General features: G+C 37.1%; 2 protein-coding genes across 3 annotated transcripts in view; one reads left to right on the top strand and one right to left on the bottom strand.

The window, feature by feature from the left end:
* Positions 1 to 14: 14 nt before the first annotated feature.
* LOC124394399 (solute carrier family 25 member 36-A-like) lies at positions 15 to 21356 on the bottom strand. Its single transcript, XM_046862574.1, has 7 exons — positions 20941 to 21356; positions 16060 to 16224; positions 12910 to 12987; positions 6949 to 7049; positions 4282 to 4348; positions 3803 to 4092; positions 15 to 1993 (listed from the first exon to the last, which is right to left on the bottom strand). The coding sequence occupies exons 1-7, from the start codon at positions 20979 to 20981 to the stop codon at positions 1800 to 1802; spliced, it is 936 nt and encodes a 311-aa protein (XP_046718530.1). The 5' UTR covers positions 20982 to 21356; the 3' UTR covers positions 15 to 1799.
* Positions 21357 to 27738: 6382 nt separating this feature from the next.
* pxylp1 (2-phosphoxylose phosphatase 1) overlaps positions 27739 to 27964 on the top strand; it is a 14844-nt gene continuing 14618 nt past the window's right edge. The window contains exon 1 of one of the 2 annotated variants that reach the window (XM_046862569.1): positions 27739 to 27873. The gene's annotated coding sequence lies outside the window, so the exon portion shown is untranslated. The remainder of the gene's footprint in view (positions 27874 to 27964) is intronic. The other variant, XM_046862571.1, reaches the window with a different exon arrangement.

Genomic DNA, 27964 nt, shown 5'->3' with positions numbered 1-27964 from the left:
CGAATAAAAACACAACCGATGCATATGTCTTTATTGTGAAAGTGTGTGAACATTTCTCAGCTGTCGACAGATAAAGACCGAAGGTTGACATGTAGATGTAAACACAATACTGAGTGAGATGAACACTGGACTCTCAGGTGGAGGGAGTTGAGGGAGACGTGATACAAATGGCAAACGAATAAATAAACCTGAAGCAACAACAATAAAGGAAGAAATAGAGAAAGGATTTCATTGTCATATAAAAAAAAAGAATTGTATGCATCTTTATAGCTCCCAAAAATTCGACCCACAACTCAATTTGAGCAATTTACCTAAGTATTCTGATCCAATTGAAATTTCTAACTCTAAGTTTGGTCAGTCAGGAATTGGGAATTGTTCGTTTGTCAGGAATTGTTGTTGATCACAGCCCTGACGGTAATTTAGACAAATTTATTCATTTACACCACAAAATCTGAAATGACCTTGCTTATGTGGTTTATGATTTCTTAAAATTGTAACTTCCTTCCTTCCTTCCTGACCACTAAAATAGTCATAGTTCTTTGCTCAAGCTTTGCACTCACTTTCTTATTCCAGAATTTGGTTTTGCATCACACAAGCATCAGATTTATGTAGGAGATGTGGCTCGTGGGTAAAACCTTTAGTTGTGCGTTAGAACTGATTTATTTATTATTTTATTATACTTGTTTAACTTATATACACATATACATTTTTCTAAGCACAAACCTCAGGATAAAACTGTGACACAATGCTAAACTAGAAGCTATATGCATCTCTTGTTATCTAAATGAACCTTGGAAAGTTTAATACAGAATATCAGACACTTCTGTGGTACACGAGGCAAATTATTCTTTAGAGTCTCCGGTACTCTGCACCACAAAATGTCCACAGACACGTTAACGTTTGTTACTGGAACACTGAATATTTTTTTTCTCCCACATAAAAGTGAAACAGGTGTTAAAAAAAAAAAAAAAAAAAAAAAAAATCAACTTAGCAAATGTTGCACCTTTAGTAACGTCTTTAGTAAGAGCACGTAAAGCATTCCTACTTTGGTCACATTTGCATGTACATTCATGTGTTGGTAATATTTTAAGCAAAGGCAACTATTCAATCAAAAAAAACAAACAAAAAAGATACCCAGACTACACAAACATAGATATGTACACACCATATTCACAATTACAACCCTGTTAAAACTCCACACATCTCTGCATTTGGAACAGGAACACTTCTACCTCTGTATGGTGTCTAAGTGCATCGTTCTTTCATTCCGGCTCGACCAAACAGCCCTGATTCTGAGCACAGACAAACCAGAGTGTGGCATTCAGGACTGGGCCGAGTATTTTTGACCATCCTCTGCTATAAAGTCTCATGTTTTTGCAGAGAAGTAACCATCTTGCGATCTTGGCAATGCAAACAAACACACGAGTCCCCAAATTGTGATTTTGGATTAAAAATAACTGATTCGATGCGTTTCTTCAGGCATCTTTTGCATGTGTTCATTCGTACACAAGACTCCTTTGGAAGCAGCTTTACATATGCCTACGAAAAAGGAAACAATCCACAGAAATAACTTCCCTTTATCTCTTTCTGGAAACTCCCTTCACATTAGTGCATGTTTTTTTTTAAACAGTCGCCTCACTTTCCACACTCGTTAATGTCTCAGACTTCCTCTAGACATTCTTATGTGTTCATGTACAGTTTATATTGGCACTATGACCAGAAGCTCTTCCAAAATCAGAGCCTTTGTCCTTTGTTTGTATGATGGTCAGGTTGTTCAGTCAGAAGTCAGAGGAACGAGGTTAGCGGTCGAGAAGGTAGACGACGAGCTCGTAGGTGGCCATCATGATGGCCGTGTTGGGGATCTGGCGCACTAGGTGTGTAGTGAGGCCGCGGTATAGTGCTTTTAGTCCTTCCTCTCTGGACACCATGCTCACTGTCTGCAGGAACGAGCGATACTTGGTGCCTTCTTCCCTCAGCCGGGTGCGCACCACCTCTGCAAAAAGAATGCAAATGTTTGCAATTAAAATGTAATAAAGTGGCATCTTTAAAAATCTTTGCGCCTTTGATAAAATGGAAACACTGAATATCAGCAGCCTGTAAAATCTGTACACTGTACACTGAGAGAGAGAGAGAGAGAGAGAGAGAGAGAGAGAGAGAGAGAGAGAGAGAGAGCGCGCGATTTGTAGGGCATTGCGCATCTGTATTTCCCAAGAGTACATGTCTAAACGAATGTCAACTATTTAATTTATCCATTTATTTTATTTATTTAAATTTGTGCCAATTTGATCGAGTACTGAATTCAAATCAATGTAATAAAATTTTTTCGTATTTACTGCAAAGTATTGCAATAAATTTATTCCATTATATATATATATATATATATATATATATATATATATATATATATATATATATATATATATAATTTTTATATACAGTGGAACCCGGTTATGTCGATGTCCTAGGGGGTCGCCAAAAAGCATCGAGGTGCTCTCACCGTCTGTTATTGTTGGTATATGTTGCTTCACGGCGGTCGTTGTTATCGCGCATGCGTATCCCGGTACGTGCCTTCCCACTGGCACTCTCTCAACGGCTGCTCTTTTCTTCCCAAAGCGCACCGCGGATCCCCCCCGATCCTGCCGGTGTTCATTCTATGATTTTGGATGGTCATCACACGTTCCGCGCCGCTAGCGCGGCCGCCTCCGTTCATCGCATAACATTTAACACCAAAAGGCATATGTGCACTAACTAACAGCAGAGATTCACCAGTATACAATACAACACCTGTAGCAGGTGTAAGGCTTGATTTTTCCGCCACTTCCGCGAGTTCTTCTGCGGCTGCACCGAGATAACCAACGTTAAATGGCAAATTTTCCCCCCCTTGTGCTCGAGATATCAGGGTTCGGCGACATAAAAAAAAGTCGACATAACTGATAAAAATGCTTAGACAAAGCGAGAATTTGGCGGTTCCACTTCAAAAACGTCGACTTAATAGGGTTGTCGAGGTAACCGAGGGCGAGATAAGTGGGTTCCACTGTATATATCAAATATTATTTTATACATATTGTATATTATTTATCCAAGTAGGCCATTTAAAATCTTCTCAATTGTTTAAAAATGTAATGTTCACAAATAATAATAATAATAATCTGCTTTAAAAACTTTTGTTTGCATTCCTTCCCCCTAATTGTACCAAACGATGAATTTTGTGTACTGTTACACCCCTAGTGGTCACACTAATAAGTGATAAAACCATGCAGAGGAAAAAACAACTATGAATTTTACCACAAATAACCAGCTTATACCAGTTGAGGAACTCCCCCCCCCCTTAAGTCTGTTCCAAGCGAGAGTAAAATATAAACAACCCTATTCTGGATTTCCAACATCTGTCTAAAAACAAAGACCTATTTTTATAACTTTTATACAGTCTCCCAACCTTAAGTCCAGTAAGTCTACACCCAATCTTCTCTTCATTTTGTAGCATGGTGTTTAGAAATGATGCAATTCCAACCATTTTCCAGAATAAAGCAAATGCAGCATTAATAATAATCTATATTTTGTGACCAAAGCGACCAAAGCCTCACACGTTTGATCTCTACTGTCTCCCAAGACTGAGATGTATAAATGTATAGGTCAAAGTTAATGCAGATGAACTTTCCTCTCTTTCCCATCTTGCATTCCTATGAATAAAAATAGTACTTTTCAGGTGTCTAATTGTATCGCCATAGAAAGTTGTTCAAAAGAAAAAAGACAAAAGTGTGTGTATGTGTGAAGGAAAAAAAGGCCAGGTGTATGTCCTTACCGTGAGGATAAGCTATACATGTGGCACAGGTTTTGGAGGTGGCAGCTGCCATCATCATGCACATGAAATCCGATGCTTTTCGTGCATCTTCGTTCTTTTGATCCATGCGAGTCGCTGCTCTGGTCTCCAGGAGGCGCCGTTTGATGCTCTCGTAGATCACAAAGTGGATAACTGTCTCTGAGATTCCGGCGTAGGATGCGGACATGCCGCGGTAAAACCCACGCACACCATCTGTCTGATACACTCGCCTCACGCACTGCAGCGCATTCATCCGACGCTCACCGCGGTTCCTGATAGAGGAAAGACACCTTTAAAAATGTATGCTAAATAAAGAGTGCTTCAATGTGAATTCAACTAGTCTGACCAAAAAAGACTTCAATCACACCAGAAGCATCAGACATCATAAGTAATTTTACAGATTTGAATAATGAAAGCTGTGGAGCACATGATCATACTTCATATTTTAAGGAACCATTTACCTGGCGTCTAACTGCAGTCGGGTCTTGATTAGCCAGATGGGATTGGTAGCAGTAATGGCCGTGAATCCTGAATGCACACGAGATCAGATTTGAGATTCAGAGAACATGAGACATTTTTCCAGAAGTACAAAAGCATAGGTATTTATAATGTGATCTAGTTTTAAGATATCCAGATATAGAATGCTAGATAATGGCAACAGGACCATATATAGACTCCATATTTTTTTTTCGATATTTTCAGGTCTTAGAACTTTCACATTTTTTATTACCGTAATTTCCGGACCCGTATATAAGCCATGTCCACTGAATTTTACAAATATTTTAATTTTTAACATAAATAAGCCGCTAAGTGTCTATTAAGAAAGCCACTAAGTGTCTACACTAATGTACTTTTACACAGGCTTTAACGAAGACACGTTACACGGTGTAACGGGTGAAATATGTTGCGCTTCCTTTAGAAGCATAGCGGTATTTTGGGAATAGCCTGGCACTGTGTGCAAGACGAGGATTATGTCATTATTTTCTGATTTGCTGTTGCCAAGAATAATAAAAAAGCATGAGTTTTGGAAACCTGTCTGTGCTTATATGATTTCTGTTGCAATTGGAGATAGCGAGCTCTCCTTTCACCCAGACTCGACGCGTTACAACGGCTTGTATCTAAACAGTAGCCGACCAAGAAAGTCATTGTTCACTGTCTTCCTCCTTCATTTCACAACTATTTCTCTCTGGAGTTTATCTTTTGGCATTGTCGTGCGTAAAAAAAAAAAAAAAAGTTTTTTCTCCCAAAGCCGTGCAGCTCAGAACACCGGTGAGGTGCATTTTCTTTTGTTTGGAAATTTGATTGGTCCAATGTTATGTCGCTCAGTTTTTTGGCTTGAAGTTTGTGAAACCGGGAAAAACCCAGGAAAAATAAAAAAATAAGCCGCGGGGTTCAAAACGTAGGAAAAAAATAGCGGCTTATAGTCCGAAAAATACGGTAATCAATAAAGCATTTTACAGAAGGCAACCAGACTCAATCTCTATTCCCTACTCAGTAAACAATATTTTGTTCAGGATACAGTGGTACCCCGCTTATGGACCGCCTCGGACATCGACCTTTTCGCTTAGCGAACAGTTTTTCGACCGAAATTTGCACCCGCTGAACGACCAAATGCCCGCTTATCTAACTTTTTTTACCCCAACCCACGTGGAGCGAGGGAAAGGATCTTCCCAGTCTCGCCTCAGCCTTCGTGGAGAGAGCATCTATCTTAAATTCAACTTCGGTTTGTGAACAATATAGTGTTATTTAGTGGTCAATATAACAATTTAGTGCGTGTATATTGTACATTCGCTCTTCGACTTTTTCGCATTTCGACCAGTTTTAAGAAACGGATTAAAATCGATAAGCGGGGTACCACTGTATAATTTTTAATTTGTGCTCGCAACTGTCAAGGAAATGGCATATAATACAGCTTTTAAAGTGTGTTAACTTTTTTCCCAGTGTATTTGTTTATTCAAATAACTAATTTAAATAAATAAAATTTTAATAAATACATAAAGGGAAGCAAAATAGAAAAAAATTACTTTTCTACCACCAAGGAAATTATAAACAAATATAAGTAATAATTGGGAGCATTATAATTGTTAATTATTAATAAGCTAAATAAAAACTGTTCAAAAACATGATTTATTTACCATGTTGTGAAAATTAAAAACTGCTTCTTAAATCAAAATAAAACTGTAATACAGTACAAACATTAACAAGAAGTAAGCCCTCAAACTCACATACTATGGAATTGGGGAAGGAAGTAATGTAGCACTTTAACCATCAAAAATAAGAAAAAAAAAAAGAAAAGGTTAGTGAAACTCAAATTTTTTTTTGTTTCCCTGCCAAGAACACAGAACTTTTTCGTACATACTAGACAGAGTTCAGGCTTTCGTCCTCCAAAAATGTAATTAAACAGCCAAGACATTTCTGCTGTGCCAGTTTTTTTTTTTTTTGCTTAGCACTGAGCTACAAGGCCAGGTTAACTTAGATAACAAGTAAAGGAAGTCTCTTATAGCCTGCAGTTTAGAATCATAAAAACTGCATAATGCACAACACAGTCATTAATACAAATAGATGATAGAAGTGATTTAGACATTAAAATTTAGCGAAATATTTGTGAATATTTATTTGATTAAAGAAATCATTAAATATGTTTATCCTGAGATATTTTTGATGATATGTATTTGTGGGTTGGTCTTTTATTTCCACTGTTCCCAAAAAAAGTTAGTAAATATTTGCCTCAACAACATGAACAGTTATAATGGTCTTTCATGGGAGAAACTTTTCAGTCTCAAACTTATGTTGTCATGATTGTGATGTGTGAGAGAAAGAGAGAAAGAGAGAGAAAAAAATTAAATAAAAAATATTAAAAAAAATAAACTCAGTTGGACTCAGTTCTAGATTTTACATAAATAAAATCTACTCGAAATGTGATTCCAAAATACTTTTTAAAGGCCGCTGATTATCAAAATATTTACAGACGTCAATCTGAATGTCAAATTTTTAAGTCTTATTACTGAGGCAAATTATGACGCACACAATGACTGAGTGCTGCCACTGGAATCTTCCAGTACTGATGAGGTCTTGGCTGCGTGTGTAAAGTGCAAGACAACTAGTTAGTGGTATAACGAGAGATTTACCTGCCATGCCAGCAGACACCATGTGCACCTGTATGGAGTCGGGCTCCAGTGTGCTGTTCATTCGCTCCTTAGTAGTGGAGTAGGCGGCAAAGTAAATTGCCCTGGAAAAATAAAAAGTGAAAGATTTTAGCACACACAATTTATGACCACATATGGGCAACATACACATATAGATTTTAAGCTTCAGTTGAAGTCTTCTGTGAGAGGCAATATTTTAAAAGAGTCTCCAGTTTCAGCAGATACTCGATACTAGTAAGTCTTTTATACCTGTGTGTGTGTGTGTGTGTGTGTGTGTGTGTGTGTGTGTGTGTGTGTGTGTGTGTGTGTGTGTGTATATATATATATATATATATATATATATATATACATATATATACACACACACACACACACACACACACACACACAGGAACCCGGTTATGTCGATGATCGAGATAAACGAAAATCAAAATGTCGGCAGTATATTAACGTGCTTGAAATTTCTTTATGTACACGATGTGCTTTAATAAATGAGAATGTGCATGCACGTGTTTTGAAGGTTTTTACACAACAGCGTTGCGCGATTTGTTTGATGAAGGCATGCTATAAAAATACATACAGTACATGTTTGTTAACTGTCAGGAATCCACCTGCCACACCCCCTTCGGCGTGTCAGGAATCTACCTGCCACGCCCCCTTCGGCATGTCAGGAATCTTTCTCGGCCGCTTTCTCTGAAGCTCCCGGCTTCAATCGCGTACATATGGTGCTCGTTTATCATCATCACCAGCTCCTATTTAAACTTCCACACTCTCACCGTCCGTTATTGTTGGTATATGTTGGTTCACGGCGGTCGTTATCGCGCATGCGTATCCCGGTACGTGCCTTCCCACCGGCACTCTCTCAGCGGCTGCGCTTTTCTTCCCAAAGCGCACCGTGGATTCTCCCCGATCCTGCCGGTGTTCATTCTATGCTTTTGCTGCTCATCCCACGTTCTGCGCTGTGCTCCTACCAAGCACGGCTTTCGCCTCCCGTTCATCGCATAACATTTAACAACATTAGGCATATGTGCACTAACTAACAGCAGAGATTCACCAGTATACAATACAACACCTGGAGCAGCTGTAAGGCTTGATTTTTCCGCCACTTCCGCGAGTTCTTCTGTGGCTGCACCAAGATAACCGACGTTAAATGGCAAAATTTTCCCCCCTTGTGCTCGAGATATTAGGGTTCGGCGACATAAAAAAGTCGACATAACTGATAAAAAATGCTTAGACAAAGCGATTTGGCGGTTTCACTTCAAAAACGTCGACTTAATAGGGTTGTCGAGTTAACCGAGGTCGAGATAAGTGGGTTCCAGTATATATATATATATATATATATATATATATATATATATATATATATATATATATATATATATATAAAACTTTATTGAAAAATACTCCAATAACCACACACTTGGCTTTCGGACAGATTTTATTCAGCTAAAATACTGAACCATGCTGCTTGTAAAACTTGCCAAAGGTGTTCTCTGATAGTCGGATATTTCTTTTTGTCTTTGCCATCCAGTTCGTTCCAGAGCAAATCAATAGGATTTAAATGTAGTGACTGGGCAGGTCATTCTATAGTAGAGATCACTCCAGATGACTGTTTGCTCTATAGGTAAGGCTTAAAAAGTTGGTGAAGTTGGTTCTAATTAGCCGCAGTCCAGGTGTAATTGTGTGTTGCTGAAGTATGGAATGAAAGTTTAGTATCCCCAAATCATTACGCTTCCACCTCCATGTTTGGCTATGAGTAAATCTGCTCACGACTTCTCTCCTGTTCTCTGTCTTACATAAGTTCTTCAAATGTCTAATTTGGACTCATTTATCCAAAGAACTTCCTTCCAGTCATTCACTGTCCAATTCTTGTATGTTTTTGCCTTTTTCTTAATTTGCTGCATATAAACAAAAATGTGTCTCAAAAACTATAAAAGACTAGGTGTTTGATTGCCAGTATAACACAAGTGTCCATTTTTAAATTCTGTGGTGAACGAAGAGTAAGATATGATTAGATTATATGATTAGAGCAATCGGAGCACCAATCATTAATTACTTTCCTGCAATAGCACACTTTATAATTCTCTTTTACTCCTTATATAATTCAGTGTTAAATTTGCGGAATATATTTTTCTAAACTGGACGCGTTCCATTCTGCGTAAATGACCGTAATTATCAGTTATCCCGAGATCAATAGATGGAAAAGATGGAAAAACACTCCGCGCACATGTTCGAGTCCAAACATCACTTCACTAAACTAACTCGCTAAATTGTCTCAGTGAACACAGACTCTTCTGCCATGTGTGCACTAATACCCATCGCGTTTACGCTTCCCTGCTTCTCCACTAGGTCATAAGTCAGGTGGAAAGAAAGTGAGAGCGTCCATGTTGAAGAAAAACCCATCTATCATTTAACAGGACACTGATGAGAACATGCTTCTCATTAATGCACAAACACACACAATTTGTTCTCTCCCAGAGACCGAATCTTGGTCAGTGTCCGCTCTGTGCTTATTTCTCTTGATATCGCTTAATGCACGGGTGTAGACACACTGTGTAGTCAGTTCCAGGAAAAAAAATGTGTCAGCAAATACCCATCTGGTCTTGTAAACAACTTAGGTTAGCATCTCTCAGGCCCAGTGCTGGAGATAGCGTAAATCACTGTTTAACAGGTAATGTTCAAAATGATCAGATTATGGTTAGTCTATGATCAGGAAATAAATCAGTAAATGATAATTATATTACTGTGAGGTAATAACTAATAATCAGGAAATGAAATATAAAATAAGTAATGATCAGCTAATGACCATTATTATTGTTGAAGTTATCGGGAATTGTTGAAAAATTTATCAACAATATTCCAAAATAAGTGGCCAAAATTCCAAAAGTGGCCAATGTAATTGCTGTAAATAATATAATAATTAAAATATATAATTAAAATATCTATACGAAAAAGTTGTCCACAGTCCAACCTTGTCCTTTGTTTACCTTCTGTTACTGCTAATTAGCTTCTAATTTTCATTACATGTGGCATTGGTGAACATGTAGAGTTTTAGAGCATTGTAGAGCAGATTTTGCTCATTTTCCATTTCACTGGGAGAAAACTCAATTAGATTTGACACAAAATGCTCGTGCACATGTATACACCGTTTTGGTTTTTATTTTCCGGAAAAAATTCCAGAGCATTAGGTTACTAAAATTAGCAAAAAAAAAAAGGAAATCGCGGTCGAAACAATTTAAACTAATTTTACATTATACATTATTATATTACAGGTGCTAATATTAATAAAGAAATGGGTGTGTACTGTTGGCAGTTAAACTCCAGGCCGTGCTGAACATTGCTGAACAAACCTGAAACCTTTACCGAGTATAATGTCAGCAGACCTAACTGGATTTTCAAGGTGTGAAAAAAGGCCAGGAATTGCTGTGCAGCAGACTCTACATCTGACAAATCTGACTGCCATTTTGTTGCAAAGTCCAAAAGATGGTGGAGAAACCTAATGCACTATTGAAATCCTAAAACTCATTAAGTGTACTCTCTAAATGGAAACCTGGAGCTTCTAACGAGGTTGGCACCTTATTCCTGGAAATACCTGATCGATATAGAAAATAATAAATGAGCTGATCACTAAGATATAGCTTCTAAAATGTTGAGCTAAATTTACCTTGGGGATCTTATATTGGCGCTTACACTCGAGCCACGAACACAACTTCAGCTCTGATGACCTTTAGCCTTATTATTTGACAGTCAATCCTGAGACTCGAGAAACAGCAGCACCGCTATTCCTACTGAGGCATGCCATAACGTGTGCGTTTGTATGTGTGACTATAAATACAGGCTGTTTCTAAATGCATCACAGTGTTACACAGCCATAAACATGCTGGTGGCTGTGTATGATGACAAAACAGTGTATTACTGTTCAGTCTGTACTTCGTTAACAAAAACAGAGCTGTTTCCACCAAAACCTTATTCATTTGAAGAAAGAAAATGATAATTTATAACTCATAATCTCATAATCTGAACCAAATTGAGATGTTAACAATTGTCCAAAGTGTAACAAGTAGCCAATTAAAATATTTAGGAATGGACAAAAGGTTTGATTACATCCGACCAAAAGTTTTCACGTTATTTGAACATCTAATTCCACATTTAGTCCCCATTTACTGTTATAGTAACCTCCACTCTTCTGGAAAAATGTATTACTAGATTTTGGAAACACGTTTGTGGAGATTTATGCTCATTCAGCCACAAAAGTGTTAGTAAAGTCAAGTACTGATGTAGGGTGAGACCACCCTATCAGTAAGCATTCAAATTCATCCCCTCTTTCAGTAGGGTTGTGGTCAGAAGTCTATAGCAGATCTTTCAATCTAACACATGTAAACCATAATGTTTATGGAGCTGGCTTTGTGCACGGGGCAGTGTCATGCTGGAAAAGGTTTGGGTCTCATAGATCAAGTAAAGGAAAAATTTAATACTATTAACTACATCCTATAACACTGTGTGCCTCCTACTTTGTGTTAACAAACACAAAATGCATTTAAATCAGGTGTCCTAATACTTTTGTCCATATAGTGAGTGAGTGAGTGAGTGTGTGTGTGTGTGTGTGTGTGTATACACACTGTTACCACAAAGTGTTTAGATGTGATGAAATAAAGTTTTGCATTGGAAACCCTTGGGAAAACCCAAACCTGTTCCAGCATGGTGATGCCCCTGTGCACAAAGTGAGCTCCTTGAAGATCTGGTTTACATCCCTTGGAGAGGAAGATATTGAGTGGCCTGCTATAGAGCTCTGATCTCATCCCTACTAAACATGTTTGTGATGAATGTGAACACTGACTGCACCCCAGGTCTCCTCACCTACATCAGTACCTGCCTTTCATAACACCCTTATACCCTTTATATATATATACTATATTGCCACTATAATATACACACACTATAATGCCAAAAGTATTGGGTCACCTGGTAAAGACGTACCAGCTCTATTGAATTCCACTTTATGAGGAGTTTAGTGTTTAAAGGCTCTGGCATGGAGAACCTCGTGTTGGATCTGTGATGATCGCAAATGTTGAGCTATTTTATGAGTTGCTCAGTAGCTCCTGGTTCCATAACCTCAAATGACTGTAAAAAGGACATTACTCATAATCTGACATTCCGGTGCTCATGTTAGTTCTCTCTCCAGTGTTCTGTATTGTTTTAAAGACTATGATAACACTCTTGATGTCACCCAAATGAGGATGAGGTTTCCCTTTTGAGTCTGGTTTCTCTCAAGGTTTCTTCCTCATAACATCTAAGGGAGTTTTTCCTTGCCACAGTCACCATGGCTGCTCATAAGGGATAAATGCACATCATTCACCTTAACTCTTAAACTCTGTAAAGCTGCCTAGAGACAATGTCTGTTGAAAAGCGCTATAGAAATAAAGTAAAGTCAAATCTTCCATTTTACAGTAATTCTCATTTCTAACAAACATTACATTCATTCTTTTCCTTCTTTCCCTTATTTAAATCCACCTCACTAGATTCCCCTTAAGGAATGCTCTGATTGGGGTGTATACAGTGAGATTTTGATTACAGGTGATTCAAAACTGGATTATAAAGATGCACGTCATGTATGTCACATAATATCGGTATATTTTTGGAAAACTGCAAGAGACATTCAAACACAGATAAAAACCTTCATACGACTCTTTAGCTGTTACAACATGCAGTCATCTCACAATGAAACACTCTCGAGTGAAAAATAAAGAGGCGAGTCAAACAAATCTTATATAACTAGCCAACGTCTCAAAATGTTGGCCAAAAGACTGTCTCAAGGGGTATGGAATCTAAAAGGCAGTACATTAAACAACTGGTGCTTTAAAGCATGTTGAGTCAAAACTATGACTAACTTATTTTGAGTCAAGAGTTTGCAGAAGAAGTTGTGCTAAGTGGTAGGGAAATTACCTTGAAGGAGCAACTCCTACTAGGTTAGGGCCAAGACCTCGGAACAAAGAACGAGGGCCTTCCTTCTCCAAAATCATCCTGAAAGAGGCAAAGAGGGAAAAAGAAGGAGATTAACTTAAAAACAGACTCAGTTATGATGTATTCATAGATACATTTACAATACATTTTTATTTGTATAGCACTTTTAACAAAGGACATAGTCTCAAAGCAACTTTGCAGCATAAAAGCATTTATAAAAGACTGTATTATAACTACGTTTTATTACCGTAATTTCCGGACTATTAAGTGCACCCAAATATAAGCCGCACCCACTGAATTTTACAAAGATTTTTATTTTGAACATAAATAAGCCGCACCTGTCTATAAGCCGCTAATGAACTTTACACAGGCTTTAAAGAAAGACAGTGTCTGTTACACGGCTTGTATCTAAACAGTAGCCTACCAAGAAAGTCATTGTTCACTGTCTTCCTCCTTCCTTTCACAACAATTTCTCTGAAAAAAGTTTATCTTTTGGCATCGTTGTGCATTTAAAAATCACCATCGGTGAAGCTTTTCTCCCGATGCCGTGCAGCTCAGAACACAGGTGAAGTGCGTTTTTTCATGCCCGGTTGTTTTCAGCGTTTCCTGTAGACAGTCCGAGTGAGCGGCAGGTCAAACGTCAGAGGAACATCATCCATATTTATGATGTGGTGCGGTCCGATTCAGTGGGAGCGCATCTGATTTAATATAAAGATTTTCATTGGTTCACCTGAACCCGTTCGACAATTTAATTGGTCTAATGTTACGGGCCTCAGTTTTTTGGCTTGAAGCTTGTGAAACCAGGAAAACCCAGGAAAATCCATAAATTAGGAGCTTCATTGTTTAAGCCACGGGGTTCAAAGAGTGGGAAAAAAGTAGCGGCTTATAGTCCGGAAAATACGGAACATATAATTGTAATCTTGTCTCTAATGAGTGAGACAGTAGTGACTGTGGCAAGAAAAAACTCCTTGAGGCGGCATGAGGAAGAAACCTTAAGCTGAACCAGACTAAGAAAGGAACCCTTCGTCATCTGGGTGGCACCGAATGTCCAATCATCATAATTGTTAGTGCAGTGAGAGGCGTTCAAATGCAACCTGTGATCCTGAGTCCAAACTCATTCTCAAAGTTCTGGAGTTGCCCGGCAATTTAGAATTTTTTATTCTGTAGGCATCAAACATTCAGTTCTCCCTCTGGGTAAAAGTCAGAAATCAGAAAGTTTTTCTTACTTATGCAACAAAGCCTTTATGCAATTATGCAAGAAACCAAGAAGCAGTGATTTTCCTAAGATTGTGCTAGCCCTTTAATCTAGTAACCTTCAGACCAGTTCAGAAGACCGACAAGTGAATGACAAGTTGGAGCCAAAGAAGATTAACTCCGCTCTACGTTATTCACATGCACACACATGCCAGAGAACTTCATCTCCCAGGACATAATCATCTTGTGCTGAACACCAAGTACTTAACATGTAATAGCTTCAAGGACAGTGTCTGCATTACCTTTCAGGTTTCCAGGATTCTAAATAAATAAATAAATAAATAAGCAAATCTAGCAAAGCAGGGTTATAGCTGAGGTGTAACAATTCTGCAATATAAAGGAATTTATACAATGTTTGCTTCTGCTGTATTAAAAGCACCACTTCGTCTTATCAAAATTAAGCGTATTGCTGGAGCGATAATTTATAGCTTTACATATGAGTTTATCTCGCAGGAATCTCACGTGGACTTTTCCCAAGTCATCTATTTTACTCAGACAGATAAACAGAGTTAAACATTAACCTTTTCGATGGACTGGATTATTCTGTACTCTCTAATGATCAGGGCTTAGAAGAAAAAAAATTCCAGGTTTTTTTTATTACCAGCAATAAGCTCACGCCCTTCTGTGGCTCAACATTTTATTAAGCCAAAAATCCTGTAACTGCATCACAGGGCTGTTTTGGCTGTAAGATTTCTCTGCAACTCTCTTAATATGCGTGTTATTTCTCCAAAAGCAAGGTCAAACTGAAACGAAGGGCGTTGCGCTGTCTCCGTTACCACTCGTACCAGACAATGTAAACATTATTCCATGAAAGAGTCTTGCACAATGCTGCAATATGATAACCCGTCCTTAGCATTGTTTATTGTTCCCTCAACGTTGACAGCAATGCAAATAGAGTCAGATGTGTGCATGAAAAGAAAAAAAAAGGCAGAAGTGCTGTGCCAAAAAGCTTGCCTCTCTTGGGATCCTGAGTATTACCGCAGAAAATGTAGGACTATGGGACAAGTGCAGCGATTGGCTGGATCAGGGGGAGTGTATGAGTGGGACCAAGAACAGAATCGACTTTGATACAAAAACAGAGCAGTAAATGGAGTGCAATCCGAGCAAATGTACACATTACATAAGAGCTTTTCTCGCACAACAGTGTCTTGCTCAAGATTTTTTGTCCAGAATCATCTTTCAGCGTGGAGATATCATCGCTGGAGCAGGCTGAGAGTAAAAGCATGTGAGAGTGTGAACCTGGCAGACTTTGCAGCCATAGGCACTCTCCTTCTAATGTCAGGGGGAAACTGCTGTGAAGTGCAAAACAAAGTGCGTCTTATATTTATTTTATATGCAGGTAGTCCCCAAACATAACTTGAAATTATCGCAAGTGGAGACATGGCCTGGTCTACACAGGAGTCTTAAAGAACAGTGATCAGCATGAGGGAGTATACCATAATTTGTTAATTTTACAATTTGGAGCATATGATTTAGCAAAACAGAGCAATTTTAACTACTGTAATGTATAAAATTGACAGTATATATGGATATGGCAGCGGGAGTGTGGACAAGCCATTGCAACTCTGGGACCACCTGTATTTCCTTTAACTGTTCTGTGTGCAACTGGGGGACAGAAGTTCAAAATGTCCTAATGTGGCGCAATTTAGGGTAAAATGACCAGACGTGGAGCTATTTTGGAGATTTTGGTAACCTGTACCATCACATCTTGGTACAGTGTCATTTTTTGGAATTGTTGCCATCTTAAAGCTCAATTGCCTTCTAAGACATGGATTTAGAAATTTGGACCAAAGAGTGGACGAACAGAATTTCATGAAAGCAGTAGAATGTGTTTAGGACAGTTAGTGTACCCACAGATGGAAGTGATAAAATACGCACTTGAGGCAATGCAAGGGCCCGGGTGTGGCCACTCGGGTCATGGTGGCTCCATTCACGGTGCTGAGCTGAACTCCAGAGATGTAGAGTGTTATGGAAGAAGACTGCAGCCTCGTCTTTACCACCTCCAAGGGGCACGTCAGAATGGCTCCCACCGTACCACCACATCTACAGAGAGACCCAAAGAGACAGATATTTCCTATTTATTTAGTGCCACTTTGGTTATTAGGTCATCCTTAGGATCATCCCTTTAGTCAGGGAAACAAATCAACTTACACCAGAAGAAAGCTGACACCCTCTTAACACAGACACTGTTAAGAAATGCTACGTGTTGTTTCGTCCAACATCATGACAAATTCTTTCCGTTGGATATTTTATTTGTTTCAACTTGTTCTGATTTACTTCCTCAGAGACGTGAGCTGATAACGGTTAGGTGTGCGAGTAGGTAAAACAATGTTAAATGAAATGATTGAGTTGTAAAATATCTAAAGGATGTTTAGCAGGTGTTCATGTTTACCATTTTCTTTACAAGAGGTCATTATATACACTGACCAGGCATAACAATGCATAACAATGACCAACCGGCCAAATATTGTTTTGGTCACCTTTTGCTGCCAAAACAGTCCTGACCTGTCGAGCATTGATTAACTTCTTTAGCAATTTGAGCTACAGGAGTTCGTCTTTTGGATCGGACCACACGCGCCAGCCTTCACACCTCACGTGCATCAGTTAACCAGCAGTGCGGTCAGCGCCCATGACCCTGTCGCGGGTTCACCACTGTTCCTTCCTTGGACCACTTTTGATGGATACTGACCACTGCAGACCAGGAAGAGCCCACAAGAGCTGCAGTTTTGGAGCTGCATTGACCCAGTTGGCTAGCCATCACAATTTGGTCCCTGTCAACTCGCTTAAATCCTTACACCTGCCCATTTTTTCCTGCTTCTAACACATCAACTTTAAGGGAAAATGCCCATGTTACCTAAAATATTCCATACACTAACAGATACAATAACAAATGCGATTATGTCAATGTTATGCCTTAATTCATATTATATATATATATATATATATATATATATATATATATATATATATATATATATATATATATATATATATATACACATACACACACACACACACACACACTTCTGTCTAATGCAGCACATTGTTTGACAATAACAATGAAGGTTTTGATCAGAAGTGAGTGAATTTTTCATTGTTTTCCAAGAACAATAATAACTACAGTATATAGATAGATAGATAGATAGATAGATAGATAGATAGATAGATAGATAGATAGATAGATAGATAGATAGTAACTGTATAATCAAAAATCTCAAACAATATAATTTAGTTCTATTGTTCCATACTTTAAACTTTCATACTGGCGTCCATAAAACTTAGAGACAATCACAAAACTCTGAAACAATAAATTTGAATTCAGCAATAGTTATTTATTCTGTACTCTCTGCCTGGGTCTAAGCTCACTCCGTCTGCTCCTCTTTCTCAGAGTATATTTGGACATTTTATAAATGTAGAACACAGTGGCTTCAGTCATCAGTCATCTATTCATATGTCTGCATTGGTACAAAGAGTAAAAGTTAATCCTGGACTCGTTACACATGAATGTGGAATGTGAAGTGCTGGTAGCCACACCGCAGAGCAACACAACACAACACAAAATGAACCTTGTTCAAAACTGAGACATGAAAGCTCATTTTCCTTGACATCAGACCTCAGATTCACGTCAACACTACAAACGAACACTGAAAATCCGGGTCCTCATGATTAAGGCTTTTTCCCCCCAAACACAAAAAAAATCTAGTGTAGCAACAATCACTACTTTCTTTGGGAATCTGCAAAGGCAATAGACTGTTGTCCTTGGTCAAACTGTTGCCGTTTTTTTCAGTTAACAACATTGACTTGTACCTCTAGCAAGCAAGTTAGATATACAGCAAAATACAGTATATATGGTTGCTACAAGAGGATGCATTCTATTTGTAAACAGTAACCTCAGCTTGAACACCTGCTGCAGCAAATACACCAGTTTAAGATGGTCATCGATTTCCACCAATCACAAGCGATTACAGCACCCTTGACTGTAAACAATTATTATAAGGGTTTTATTATTCAAAGGAATGCCATTATATTATGTTTATATATCTCCCAGCCCTATATTCGAAAGTTACTGTCAGTGTATGCAAACAGTTTGATATTTCTATTTTTTCAGTTTGTCATCTATCTCACTGCTAAAACGTTTCTGTGCAGTACTTTTAGTCCAGTGTGAAAATGTTTAAAAGTTAAATGTTTAAATGTGGTGAAAAAATGCATTATTTTATGCTTAGACAAAACAATACTTCTTACAGTAATTTCTCAGTGTTTGGGCTTCGGAGAGAGAGAAATATCCCTTTTAACAGAAAAAGCACGAAATTTGAAGCATGGCTCTCTGTCTAAACAAAAATGCTGGATTTAAGTGCAAACTTCCTTTACTTTCACTGTGTTTACTTGCACACAATTTCTAAGGATGTGCACAAGCAACGTGCCCAATGACCATTGAGTGCGTGTGGCCATCTTGAATTGGGTGAATATGCAATTCTCAGCAAGTATAAATCAGCTTTTATAGCGGAATGGATTTTTTGCTCATCGTCTGTATGCTGCAAAACAACCGACATTGCAGGAAGAGAAGGTTAGATGCTTAAACAAATGATCTCACTCATCAGACGGATGTTATACTTTGAACGTCATGTGGCGGTGGTTTAAAGCTTAGTGTTTTGCAGTGTGTTATTTTACAGTTTTAAATATTAAACACAATATTTCAATAATGCTTTTTGTGAATAGTTATGCTGACTGGATTGACCTGGAGAACCAGATCCTAATAGTATTCTGCTTCGGCTTTTATCATATGATGCAACGCAGATTGCAGATTTAGTCATGTGCATCCACAAGTACACTGGGTCAATATTTCTCAATTAATTGATAAGTAAATCTCTGAATCACTGGTTTACACAATCACGACTGTTTAGGATTTTATATAGGAAGTGTATGCAATATCATTCTTACCCAAAGGAACATTTTCACCATTTATAGGAATTAGTTCAAATTGTATTTTTGTAATTTATAGTAATTGTAGTCTATTTGTAATATAATAAACTATTATATTTAGGTTTAATTATATTTAGATTTATTATATTTGTCACTTTTGCTTTGCGGTCACTTTCATTGACATCCTCAACCAAACTAATATATACTGAGAGGCGCTCAAATTTCTAGTGTGTTGTTCTGAATTTATTCAAATAGCAAATATTTATGCTACAGGGTTAAAACCAGAGAGGTCAAGAGCTTAGTTTCGCACATTACTAAACTGTACAGTTGAATAACTAGCATATAAACTATATAAAGTTATCTAACCCAGGATTCCCAAATCCTCCTGCAGCCAGGAAGCCTGTTTGGTTTAACAATAACAAACAAATGCACAATTTACTGTTACTAATGTTGATTAATTTATTTTCAGGAACTGGTCAGAACCAACTGTATTCCCACCCTAGACATTACTAGATTATATATGTCATATGTAATATTACCACAAACAGGCTGGATAATTTAGTAGCAGGTTACCAGGGACAATAAGTTTCTGTTCCATAGCTGTATAGTGGACAAGCAGGGTCAGATGTTCGATGATGTTTTTCTATCTGTTCTTTTTTTTTTTTTATACTGAGTTTGGCAGCACATTTGCTTACATCACCCCATGGATAGCTCTGACGATTAGCAGAAACTATTTTTACTAGTTAAACTAATTTTTTTGCGCACAATTTGCAAGTAGTGAGGAAACGGAGCAAAGCAAATTTGTGCAACATACTGAAAGTGTCGTAAAAATGCGGCGGCTCATAGCCAAGATGTTAACCCAAGACTTAAAAATTACAATTATGAATTAACAAATTTACATAAATTAATACAATAAATCGATTAATCAGAAAGTTGGATAATTTAGCTAACCAAATGTGATATTTTATGATCAGCAAGTGTAAAGATTTGCCACAACACATGGATTCATACATACATATCAAATATATATCAAATATATAAATAAATAAATATATATATATATATATATATATATATATATATATATATATATATATATAAATAAAACTTTTATCGCAGTTCAGAAATATGAAGATCAACGATTAAAACTGATATTCAAGTTTCAGGATTGAACAGTTTCAGTCATCAAAGTTTCCCAATCTGGACATTTACTGTTGTCTAAAATCGAAGGATTACAATACTTTATCGATCCCACAGGGAAATTATTAAAATGCTGTTAGATTTTCATTGAAAACAAAACACAAGCGTGCAAACACACGAAGGTGAACGGTTGGATAGAAAGACAAACAAAGACAGATAGACTGATAGATATATAGACAGACAGGAAGACAAATAAATATAGATAAAATTAGACAGAGACACAGACATAGAAAAATACAGATAGATAAATACAGACAAACGAATAAATAGAAAGATAAATAATAAACAGACAGACAGACAGATAGAGATAGATAGATAGAGACAATTAGAAAAACACAAATAAATAGATAGACAGACCAACAAACAAATAAAAAATAAAAACAAGATAGATAGATAGATAGGCAGGCGAACGGATGGATAGAAAGACAAACAAAGACAGATAGACTGATAGATATATAGACAGACAGGAAGACAAATAAATATAGATAAAATTAGACAGAGACACAGACATAGAAAAATACAGATAGATAAATACAGACAAACGAATAAATAGAAAGATAAATAATAAACAGACAGACAGACAGATAGAGATAGATAGATAGATAGATAGAGAGAGAGAGATAGATAGATGACACTTACCCTCCAGCAAACAGATGAACCAGTGTGTCTCTGTGGCTCATCCTTACACATATTCCGCACTTCAGCTTAATAAAACCCGAGAGTAGATCATCAATTGAGAGTTGAATCTGAGGAAATCCTCCTGACCTTCATACTCTCACTAAACTTCTGCAGCGCCGCGTGGAGCTCGCGACTCGTTAGCACAGCTAGCTAGCTACCTAGCCAAGTGCTCTTACTCCACACACCTCACTCGGGTGTGTAAGAAGTTTTTTACGGGACATGAACACCAAGTCCGAGGTCCCCTTACACCGACACCGCGGCCAGCAAATAAAACCTCACCCCACAACCCTGGAGCTTCTCTCCACATCTGCAACTCGAATCCCAAACCCCAGACTTTGCCCAAACTCACTCTCTCGGTTAACAAGACGCGTATCAAATTGAAAAAAAATCCCCTACGTTTGGCGTCCGAGCCACTGTTCATAGTCTGATCAATGTCCCCTTCGTAGTGCACAAATATAGGGTCCAAGACCTATTTTGTAACTCAGCCCTGGTTGTGGCGACTCCTCGGTGTTTTTTTCATAAGCCAATCAGGAGCGAGCAAAAACAGAGCTTCTGATTGGCTCCTGCGTTCTTGCACGTCTCTTGTGCGTGATAATCGTGACACAGAGGGAAGCACGTGCCGTGCACTGATCAACAGTACTGGGGTGAAACTGTGTAAACGTTCACTTTAACCCAGATGTGATCGGTTCAGGACACAAATGTGATAACCCTAAACATTTTAGTCGATAATTAACATCTCTTGTGTCCCATGCAGGCAGAAAAATCAATACAGAATAAATAGGGTCCTGACTACACGTGGGGTCACACAGATTGAGAAAAGAGTAACAAAAACAAAGTGTACAGAACTATCTGAAAAATACACAACATAAAATCCGGAAATAAATGCATGAGTAACGAAATCATGCCGATCAGCTCAAATCAACACGCCCCATATAGACAAAAGTATATAGATACTGGTCTGTCACAATAATCAGATTTTTCTTTATTTATGTAGAAAGTGTTTATATGCACCAAACTGATCTTCTGCTATGTTTCCACACGGACGGCTTTAATTGCGGCATGTGTGCACCACCTCAGTGCATAAGTAAAACAAATGTTTAGTGATTACAAATATTTTTTTGCTGGAGTTAAAATGTTTTTTTTATATCTGAGTAAAGAAAGGGTGTCGTGAATAAATGTGTGTTGCATTGAAGGTTTTAATTTAGCCTCTTCTCTATTTATTCATTTATAATTTTAATAAAAATGCTCAAACATAAATGCATGCTGCATTAATCGCACATTAATAAAAATTAGTGCCAATAAAAATTTGCATTAGTGCATAATTACAATGTTCATTTTGACAGCCTAAATTTATATATATATATATATATATATATATATATATATATATATATATATATATATATATATATATATATATACTAACTTGAGAAAGGTTTACATACCTTTGTCCATATTGTGTAGGTTTTTTGTCAGTGTCCTTTTGTTGTGCTTCCCAACACATCCATGATGTTGATTTACAGCCCCTCATTATACAATCCTGTTCTTAACCCATTTCTTTAACACAGACATACAGTGAAGCTCAACTTCTGTGTCACAACTCCTGATCTACTGATCTAATTCAACAATGCCTTTAACAATATCTTTAACTTTGCTTTGTTAAATATACAGTACAGACCAAAAGTTTGGACACACCTTCTCATTCAAAGAGTTTTCTTTATTTTCATGACTATGAAAATTGTAGATTCACACTGAAGGCATCAAAACTATGAATTAACACGTGGAATTATATATGGAATTATATACATAACAAAAAAGTGTGAAACAACTGAAAAATGTCATATTCTAGGTTCTTCAAAGTAGCCACCTTTTGCTTTGATTACTGCTTTGCACACTCTTGGCATTCTCTTGATGAGCTTCAAGAGGTAGTCACCTGAAATGGTCTTCCAACAGTCTTGAAGGAGTTCCCCGAGAGATGCTTGGCACTTGTTGGCCCAAACAAACAAACAAAAACTCTCAAAAGAGTGGTAGGTAGATTTATCTTAAATTGTAATCTAGTGTACCAGTGTAGATTTATTCATTGATAAAGACTTAAAGCACTTTTGTACACTTTTGTACACATCACCCTGGACACGAGCATCTGCTAAATGGCATAAATATAAATGTAAACTAATGTACATTTTACAAAACAAGTTGACAGAAGTTCAGGTACATCCTGAACTAGAGCTGTAATGCCTAAGCCAGATGAAAAACTCACAATGACAATCCTTAAAAGAAACCAGACTAACAAACAGTGTAAACAAACATTGCATTTCCCCCCATAAAAAAGGTAAGGTGAAGGAGAGGTTGTTGCTTAGAGGCATTCAAGCAAACACACCAATATACCAGGTGTATAACTTACTAAAGTAGACATCGCTGGATAAATGAAATTGTGAGTACAGTACAATTATTCCAAATGATGGAACCGTGCATTGGGATTCCTCTCTATACAGATGTGATTAGTAAGAAGCTCGTGGTTCATTTCATATAAAATAGCTGTGATACTTCAAGAACTTCAAAAGAACGACAAAGGAGAGCTATAACATGTAAAACATGGAAAAGAAACGTGTGGGAATGACTGTTTATAGCTGTATATAATAACAAAAACATTATAGATGTTCCATAACGAAAATTATATACTTTTATATAAGTACATATACTCTAAGAAATACAAATTAAAAATTACTGGAAAATTGCTGTTGTAAAAGCAATAAAATATTGTCAGACATTCAATATCTTGTAACAGAACACTACTTATTTAGATGCACTGAAATGCCCTGATGTATCAGTAAACTGAAGGGCAGTTCTCCAGCAAATCTAAAAGCAAACTTTATCCTGGAAAGCACAATGCCCTACTCTGGCAACATTTGCATATTCTGATAACAAGGGGTCAGTTTTAGGGAATTCAAGGGAATGTCATTTCCCAGGTTTGGGAAGAAGTTCATAGTTCATTTTCCTTTGTAAAATGAACAACTATGTTTACTGTAGATATATGTTAATCAATATTATTGACGCTTGACACCATTAATACATTGAATTCTTAATGCATATATGCATTTCATATTGTGTTTCCTTCCTTCCTTCCTTTCTTACTTCTTTTGTTTTTTCCTTTTTAAGTTTTACTCACATTCACATGCAAATATGTTTTCAGCCCAACCTCTAAAACTGTTGCATAGTTTGTAATTTCAGTCTGTGATGTTAGAATAAGCATTTACCAAAATAAAATCACACTAATGCATATATGAACACACGCAATTACTCTTAATGAATCCACCTCTCTTTATTTTCTTTATAGACGCTCTCGGATTCTGCAATCGTCAGTCTTTTGAGACGAGTCAACACATTTTTTTTTATTTTTTATGGGCGCTAAGCTTTTCAGCTTGAGGGATGTTGGAAAAATCAAGACGGACTAGTTTTGTCTTGTCCCCTGTAGCTATTTATACATTAAATTTGAACTTTGACACAGAAAACTCCAAACCTGGAGGTATGTTTTCAAAACCCCAGTAATAACACAACGGTTTCCATCCACATATTTTTAGGTCAACATATTAATTTTGCATAATGCTAATTAGGTATAGAAAATAATTTCTATTATTTGTTAATGAGTGAGTAAATACAGTACTTTGAAAATGTGTCATTAGTTGCAACCTACAGCAATAATAAATATTAAATATTTGATGAAATGTTTTATAAAGGACATTTTCACAAAGTGTCTTCCCAAAAATTTTATTGAATTGTATTATATCAAGCAGGAAATATAAACTGCTATGTGTCTATAAATTGTGGAGACATTTTCACAATGACAAAGCAGCTTTACAGAAATATAACTGTAAGGGAAACACTCCTTGAGACAACATGAGGAAGAAATCTTGTGAAGTGTGACATCAGATAACAAGATTAATAATCAATACACTATACAGGTGTGTGAGTAAAGACAAATATTGAAGTTCAGTTTGAACTGAATGTGAAACGAGTCATAGGATGAGTCTTTATAATTACAGCAACAACTCTTAGGTACAATCTACAATCCAGGTCAGATTCTACACTGAAGCAGGAGTGAGACTTGGAACGTTTTTTTTTTTTAGAGTGTTCATTTGGAGGCATTTACAACATCAGGAAATGAGTCACGAGTATAAAAACTCCAAGCAGAAGTATATCATCAGTACAATCATTGTTTTATATTGTACTGTAATCAGTTAGAGTTTATTTAGTTGTTTTAAAATGTATATATATAATACTATATACAGACGTGGACGAATTTGGGTCATGCCATTTTTATTTGTTTTTATTATTCAAAGTATTCTGCGGAATAAAAAAATGACAAGCAAAATCTGATAAACAATAATGGATGCCCTTTTGTTCGTTTCGAGTTATTTCAGAGAAAATTGTGGCCTTCTCATATATTGTGGTCTACATACTAATTTGCCCACATCCCTAAAACACTTCAGCTATAGAACCCACATCAATAGAACATTTCATAACTTCATACTTCAAAGTGCATGTACATGCGTTAATGTGGCACAAGTTCCTATACTACACTTATTATTCAGTACACTTCCAGTACTGGGATCTTAATCCACAACCCTTGAGCATGCTCTGGCTGATTGACAATATGCTTTACGATCAATCTCACTTCGATTCATAATCAACGATCTGTGAACAATTTGCTTTTTGACACATCTGCATTTGCTACAGGGACAATGGTGTGGTATAATTACAACCTGTGAAAGGAAGAGCATTTGCCACTAATGAAGCGATATACAGAACAGTGAGGATACCAGTTCACACAATCTACCTTTTAATACTATCATTAGGCCACTGCTATAAAAACCATCAATTTGATAAAGAAAGGCAGTATAATGCAGTAATAATTTCACATACAGGTATCTCATGCACAAGAATGAATGGCATTACTGAACCAAGAAACACATTGAACACAGTTCATCATGTTTCCTTTCACTGCAGCCACAGCTGCTCCGACCGCATACATCATCTCCAGCAGAGGCATCAATATTAACCCAGTTACACTCATTTATTTGAGGTCACAGGCACCCATGATGTTAATTCTTAAGGGATTAAGGCAGATTTATTTTAAGGCAGAAATACGATTGGATAGAAACTCTAACATAATCATAACAATATGAAATGAAGAGAATTGAATATTCGGAATAATTTTATAAATATTCATGGAAAAAGAAACATTTTAAATCATAAGTCAGTGATTCTGATGAAGAAGAAGATGAGAAGGCCTTGCTGGCCCTGATGCCCACCACTGGAGGACACACACACACACACACACACACACACACACACACACACACACACACACACCTCCATGTGTTTATTTGCATGTCTATGAGCAGCAAAAAGCATAAACACACTAAGTGTTTGTGCATCAACAACCTCATGCTCTGCATTGTTATTTCTGAAGTATGCCATAGCTCTGGTGTGTACAAGAGTGGCACTATGGAAATACCAGGACTTGAACTACTTCTCATCAGTAACATCACTGAGCTACTTCCTCCACATTATATTCTTTTTTGCACTAAATATTGCATACGTGCACAAGTCCCAGTTAGTTGTTTTGTGTTACGTTTTTTTTTTGTTTTTTTGTTATCTTCTGTAGCACCTGACCTGCTCTGACCCCAAACAGAGTCAATAAGGTTGAAACCAGATGTTAATTTAGATGCTGTGCAAATATGGTGCTTGTGAATCACCTGATACACCCTGTGTATGTGATTTTACATTCTTTTGGTTTTTAAACTAACAAAAAGTTTTGAACACGCCATTAAAAGATGATTTTCATTAACACGTGAAGACTTTTTGTAATGATTTCTTTAATGAATGAAAGCATTTTGTTCTGTATTGCACAATATATCCACTAGGTGGAGTTATGAGCGTCTAGATTTGACTCGCTGAACTAAACAGGAATATGAGAAGAAATGGAGACCAGTGATGTTGCCAGATTGTGAGGAACAAACCCAGTGTCAAAAGGAGTCAGATGTGTCATAATGTCTTTCATCTTTTTAAAAATAATTAGAGCTAGCTAATTGAATTTTCAATTATTATTTTTTTTTTATTTTTAACTTTTTAATGCTTAATGGATTTCCCGGAGATTTGAAATGATGACAAATTCTGAACAACTGTTTTGAACTGACTTGATCATTCTAATAATGGTATCCTCTGCAGCAGAGGTAGCTCTTGGTCTTTATTTCCTGGGACGGTCCTCATGACAGCTTGTTTCTTCATAGCGTTTGATGGTTTTGGCAACCGTACTTGGGGATACATTTAAAGATCTTGAGATTTTTTGGATTGACTGATTTTTTTTTTTTTTTTTTTTACTTAACCAAGGATTTCTTGCCATAATCTAGATAAGTAAAGTAGTTGTAGGAGCACTAACAGGGCTCCTATTGACTTTGTACTCACACTTTCAAAATGAAATTTTGGCATATATGTGAATTTGCATGAGTTTGCAAAGCTGTCATCAAAACTTTGGACTTTGAACAATCTAAAATATAAAAGGTTCTAAGTTTTTAAACACGTTTTTTTCATAATTCCATACGTGTCCCTTTTTGCAATGGATTTGTTCAGTAATAGTATACAATGAAAAAAATAACACAGAAGGAGACACAGAAGGAGAACGTGTGTCTTTTGATGAGTATTGTACTTACATGCTGTTTCTTGACACTGTAAAACTGGTATGTAGGTTTTTACAATCTGGCAACCCTGAGCACCCCCTCTCTGCTGTTATGGTAGTGTTTTGGTGTTGGTTCCGGTGTGCTGCTTTCTGCAGTGTGTAGACCGGTGTGTGTGTGTGTGTGTTTCTGCAGGTAAAGCTGCATGGTTTGTTGGCTGGTGAGTGTAATGTCACTGTGAGATGCTGCAGTCGGCTTTTAAAGGGGATTTGTTGTTGTGAGACTGTAAACGTGGACAGGCAGCTGTGATA

Source organism: Silurus meridionalis, chromosome 12 (genome assembly GCF_014805685.1).
Source record: "Silurus meridionalis isolate SWU-2019-XX chromosome 12, ASM1480568v1, whole genome shotgun sequence".
In the NCBI taxonomy this organism is placed as follows: Eukaryota; Metazoa; Chordata; class Actinopteri; order Siluriformes; family Siluridae; genus Silurus; species Silurus meridionalis.
Note: the sequence above shows the minus strand (reverse complement) of the source record. Positions and strands in the feature narration are given on the sequence as shown.

Excerpts from the sequence above, each read along its gene's own strand:
- LOC124394399 (XM_046862574.1), bottom strand. The coding sequence starts at position 20,981 with ATGAGCCACAGAGACACACTGGTTCATCTGTTTGCTGGAGG. Across the intron at positions 16,225-20,940 it reads GTTCATCTGTTTGCTGGAGG|ATGTGGTGGTACGGTGGGAG; the intron begins GTAAGTGTCATC and ends GTCTCTCTGTAG. Across the intron at positions 4,349-6,948 it reads GGTGTCTGCTGGCATGGCAG|GATTCACGGCCATTACTGCT; the intron begins GTAAATCTCTCG and ends GTGTGCATTCAG.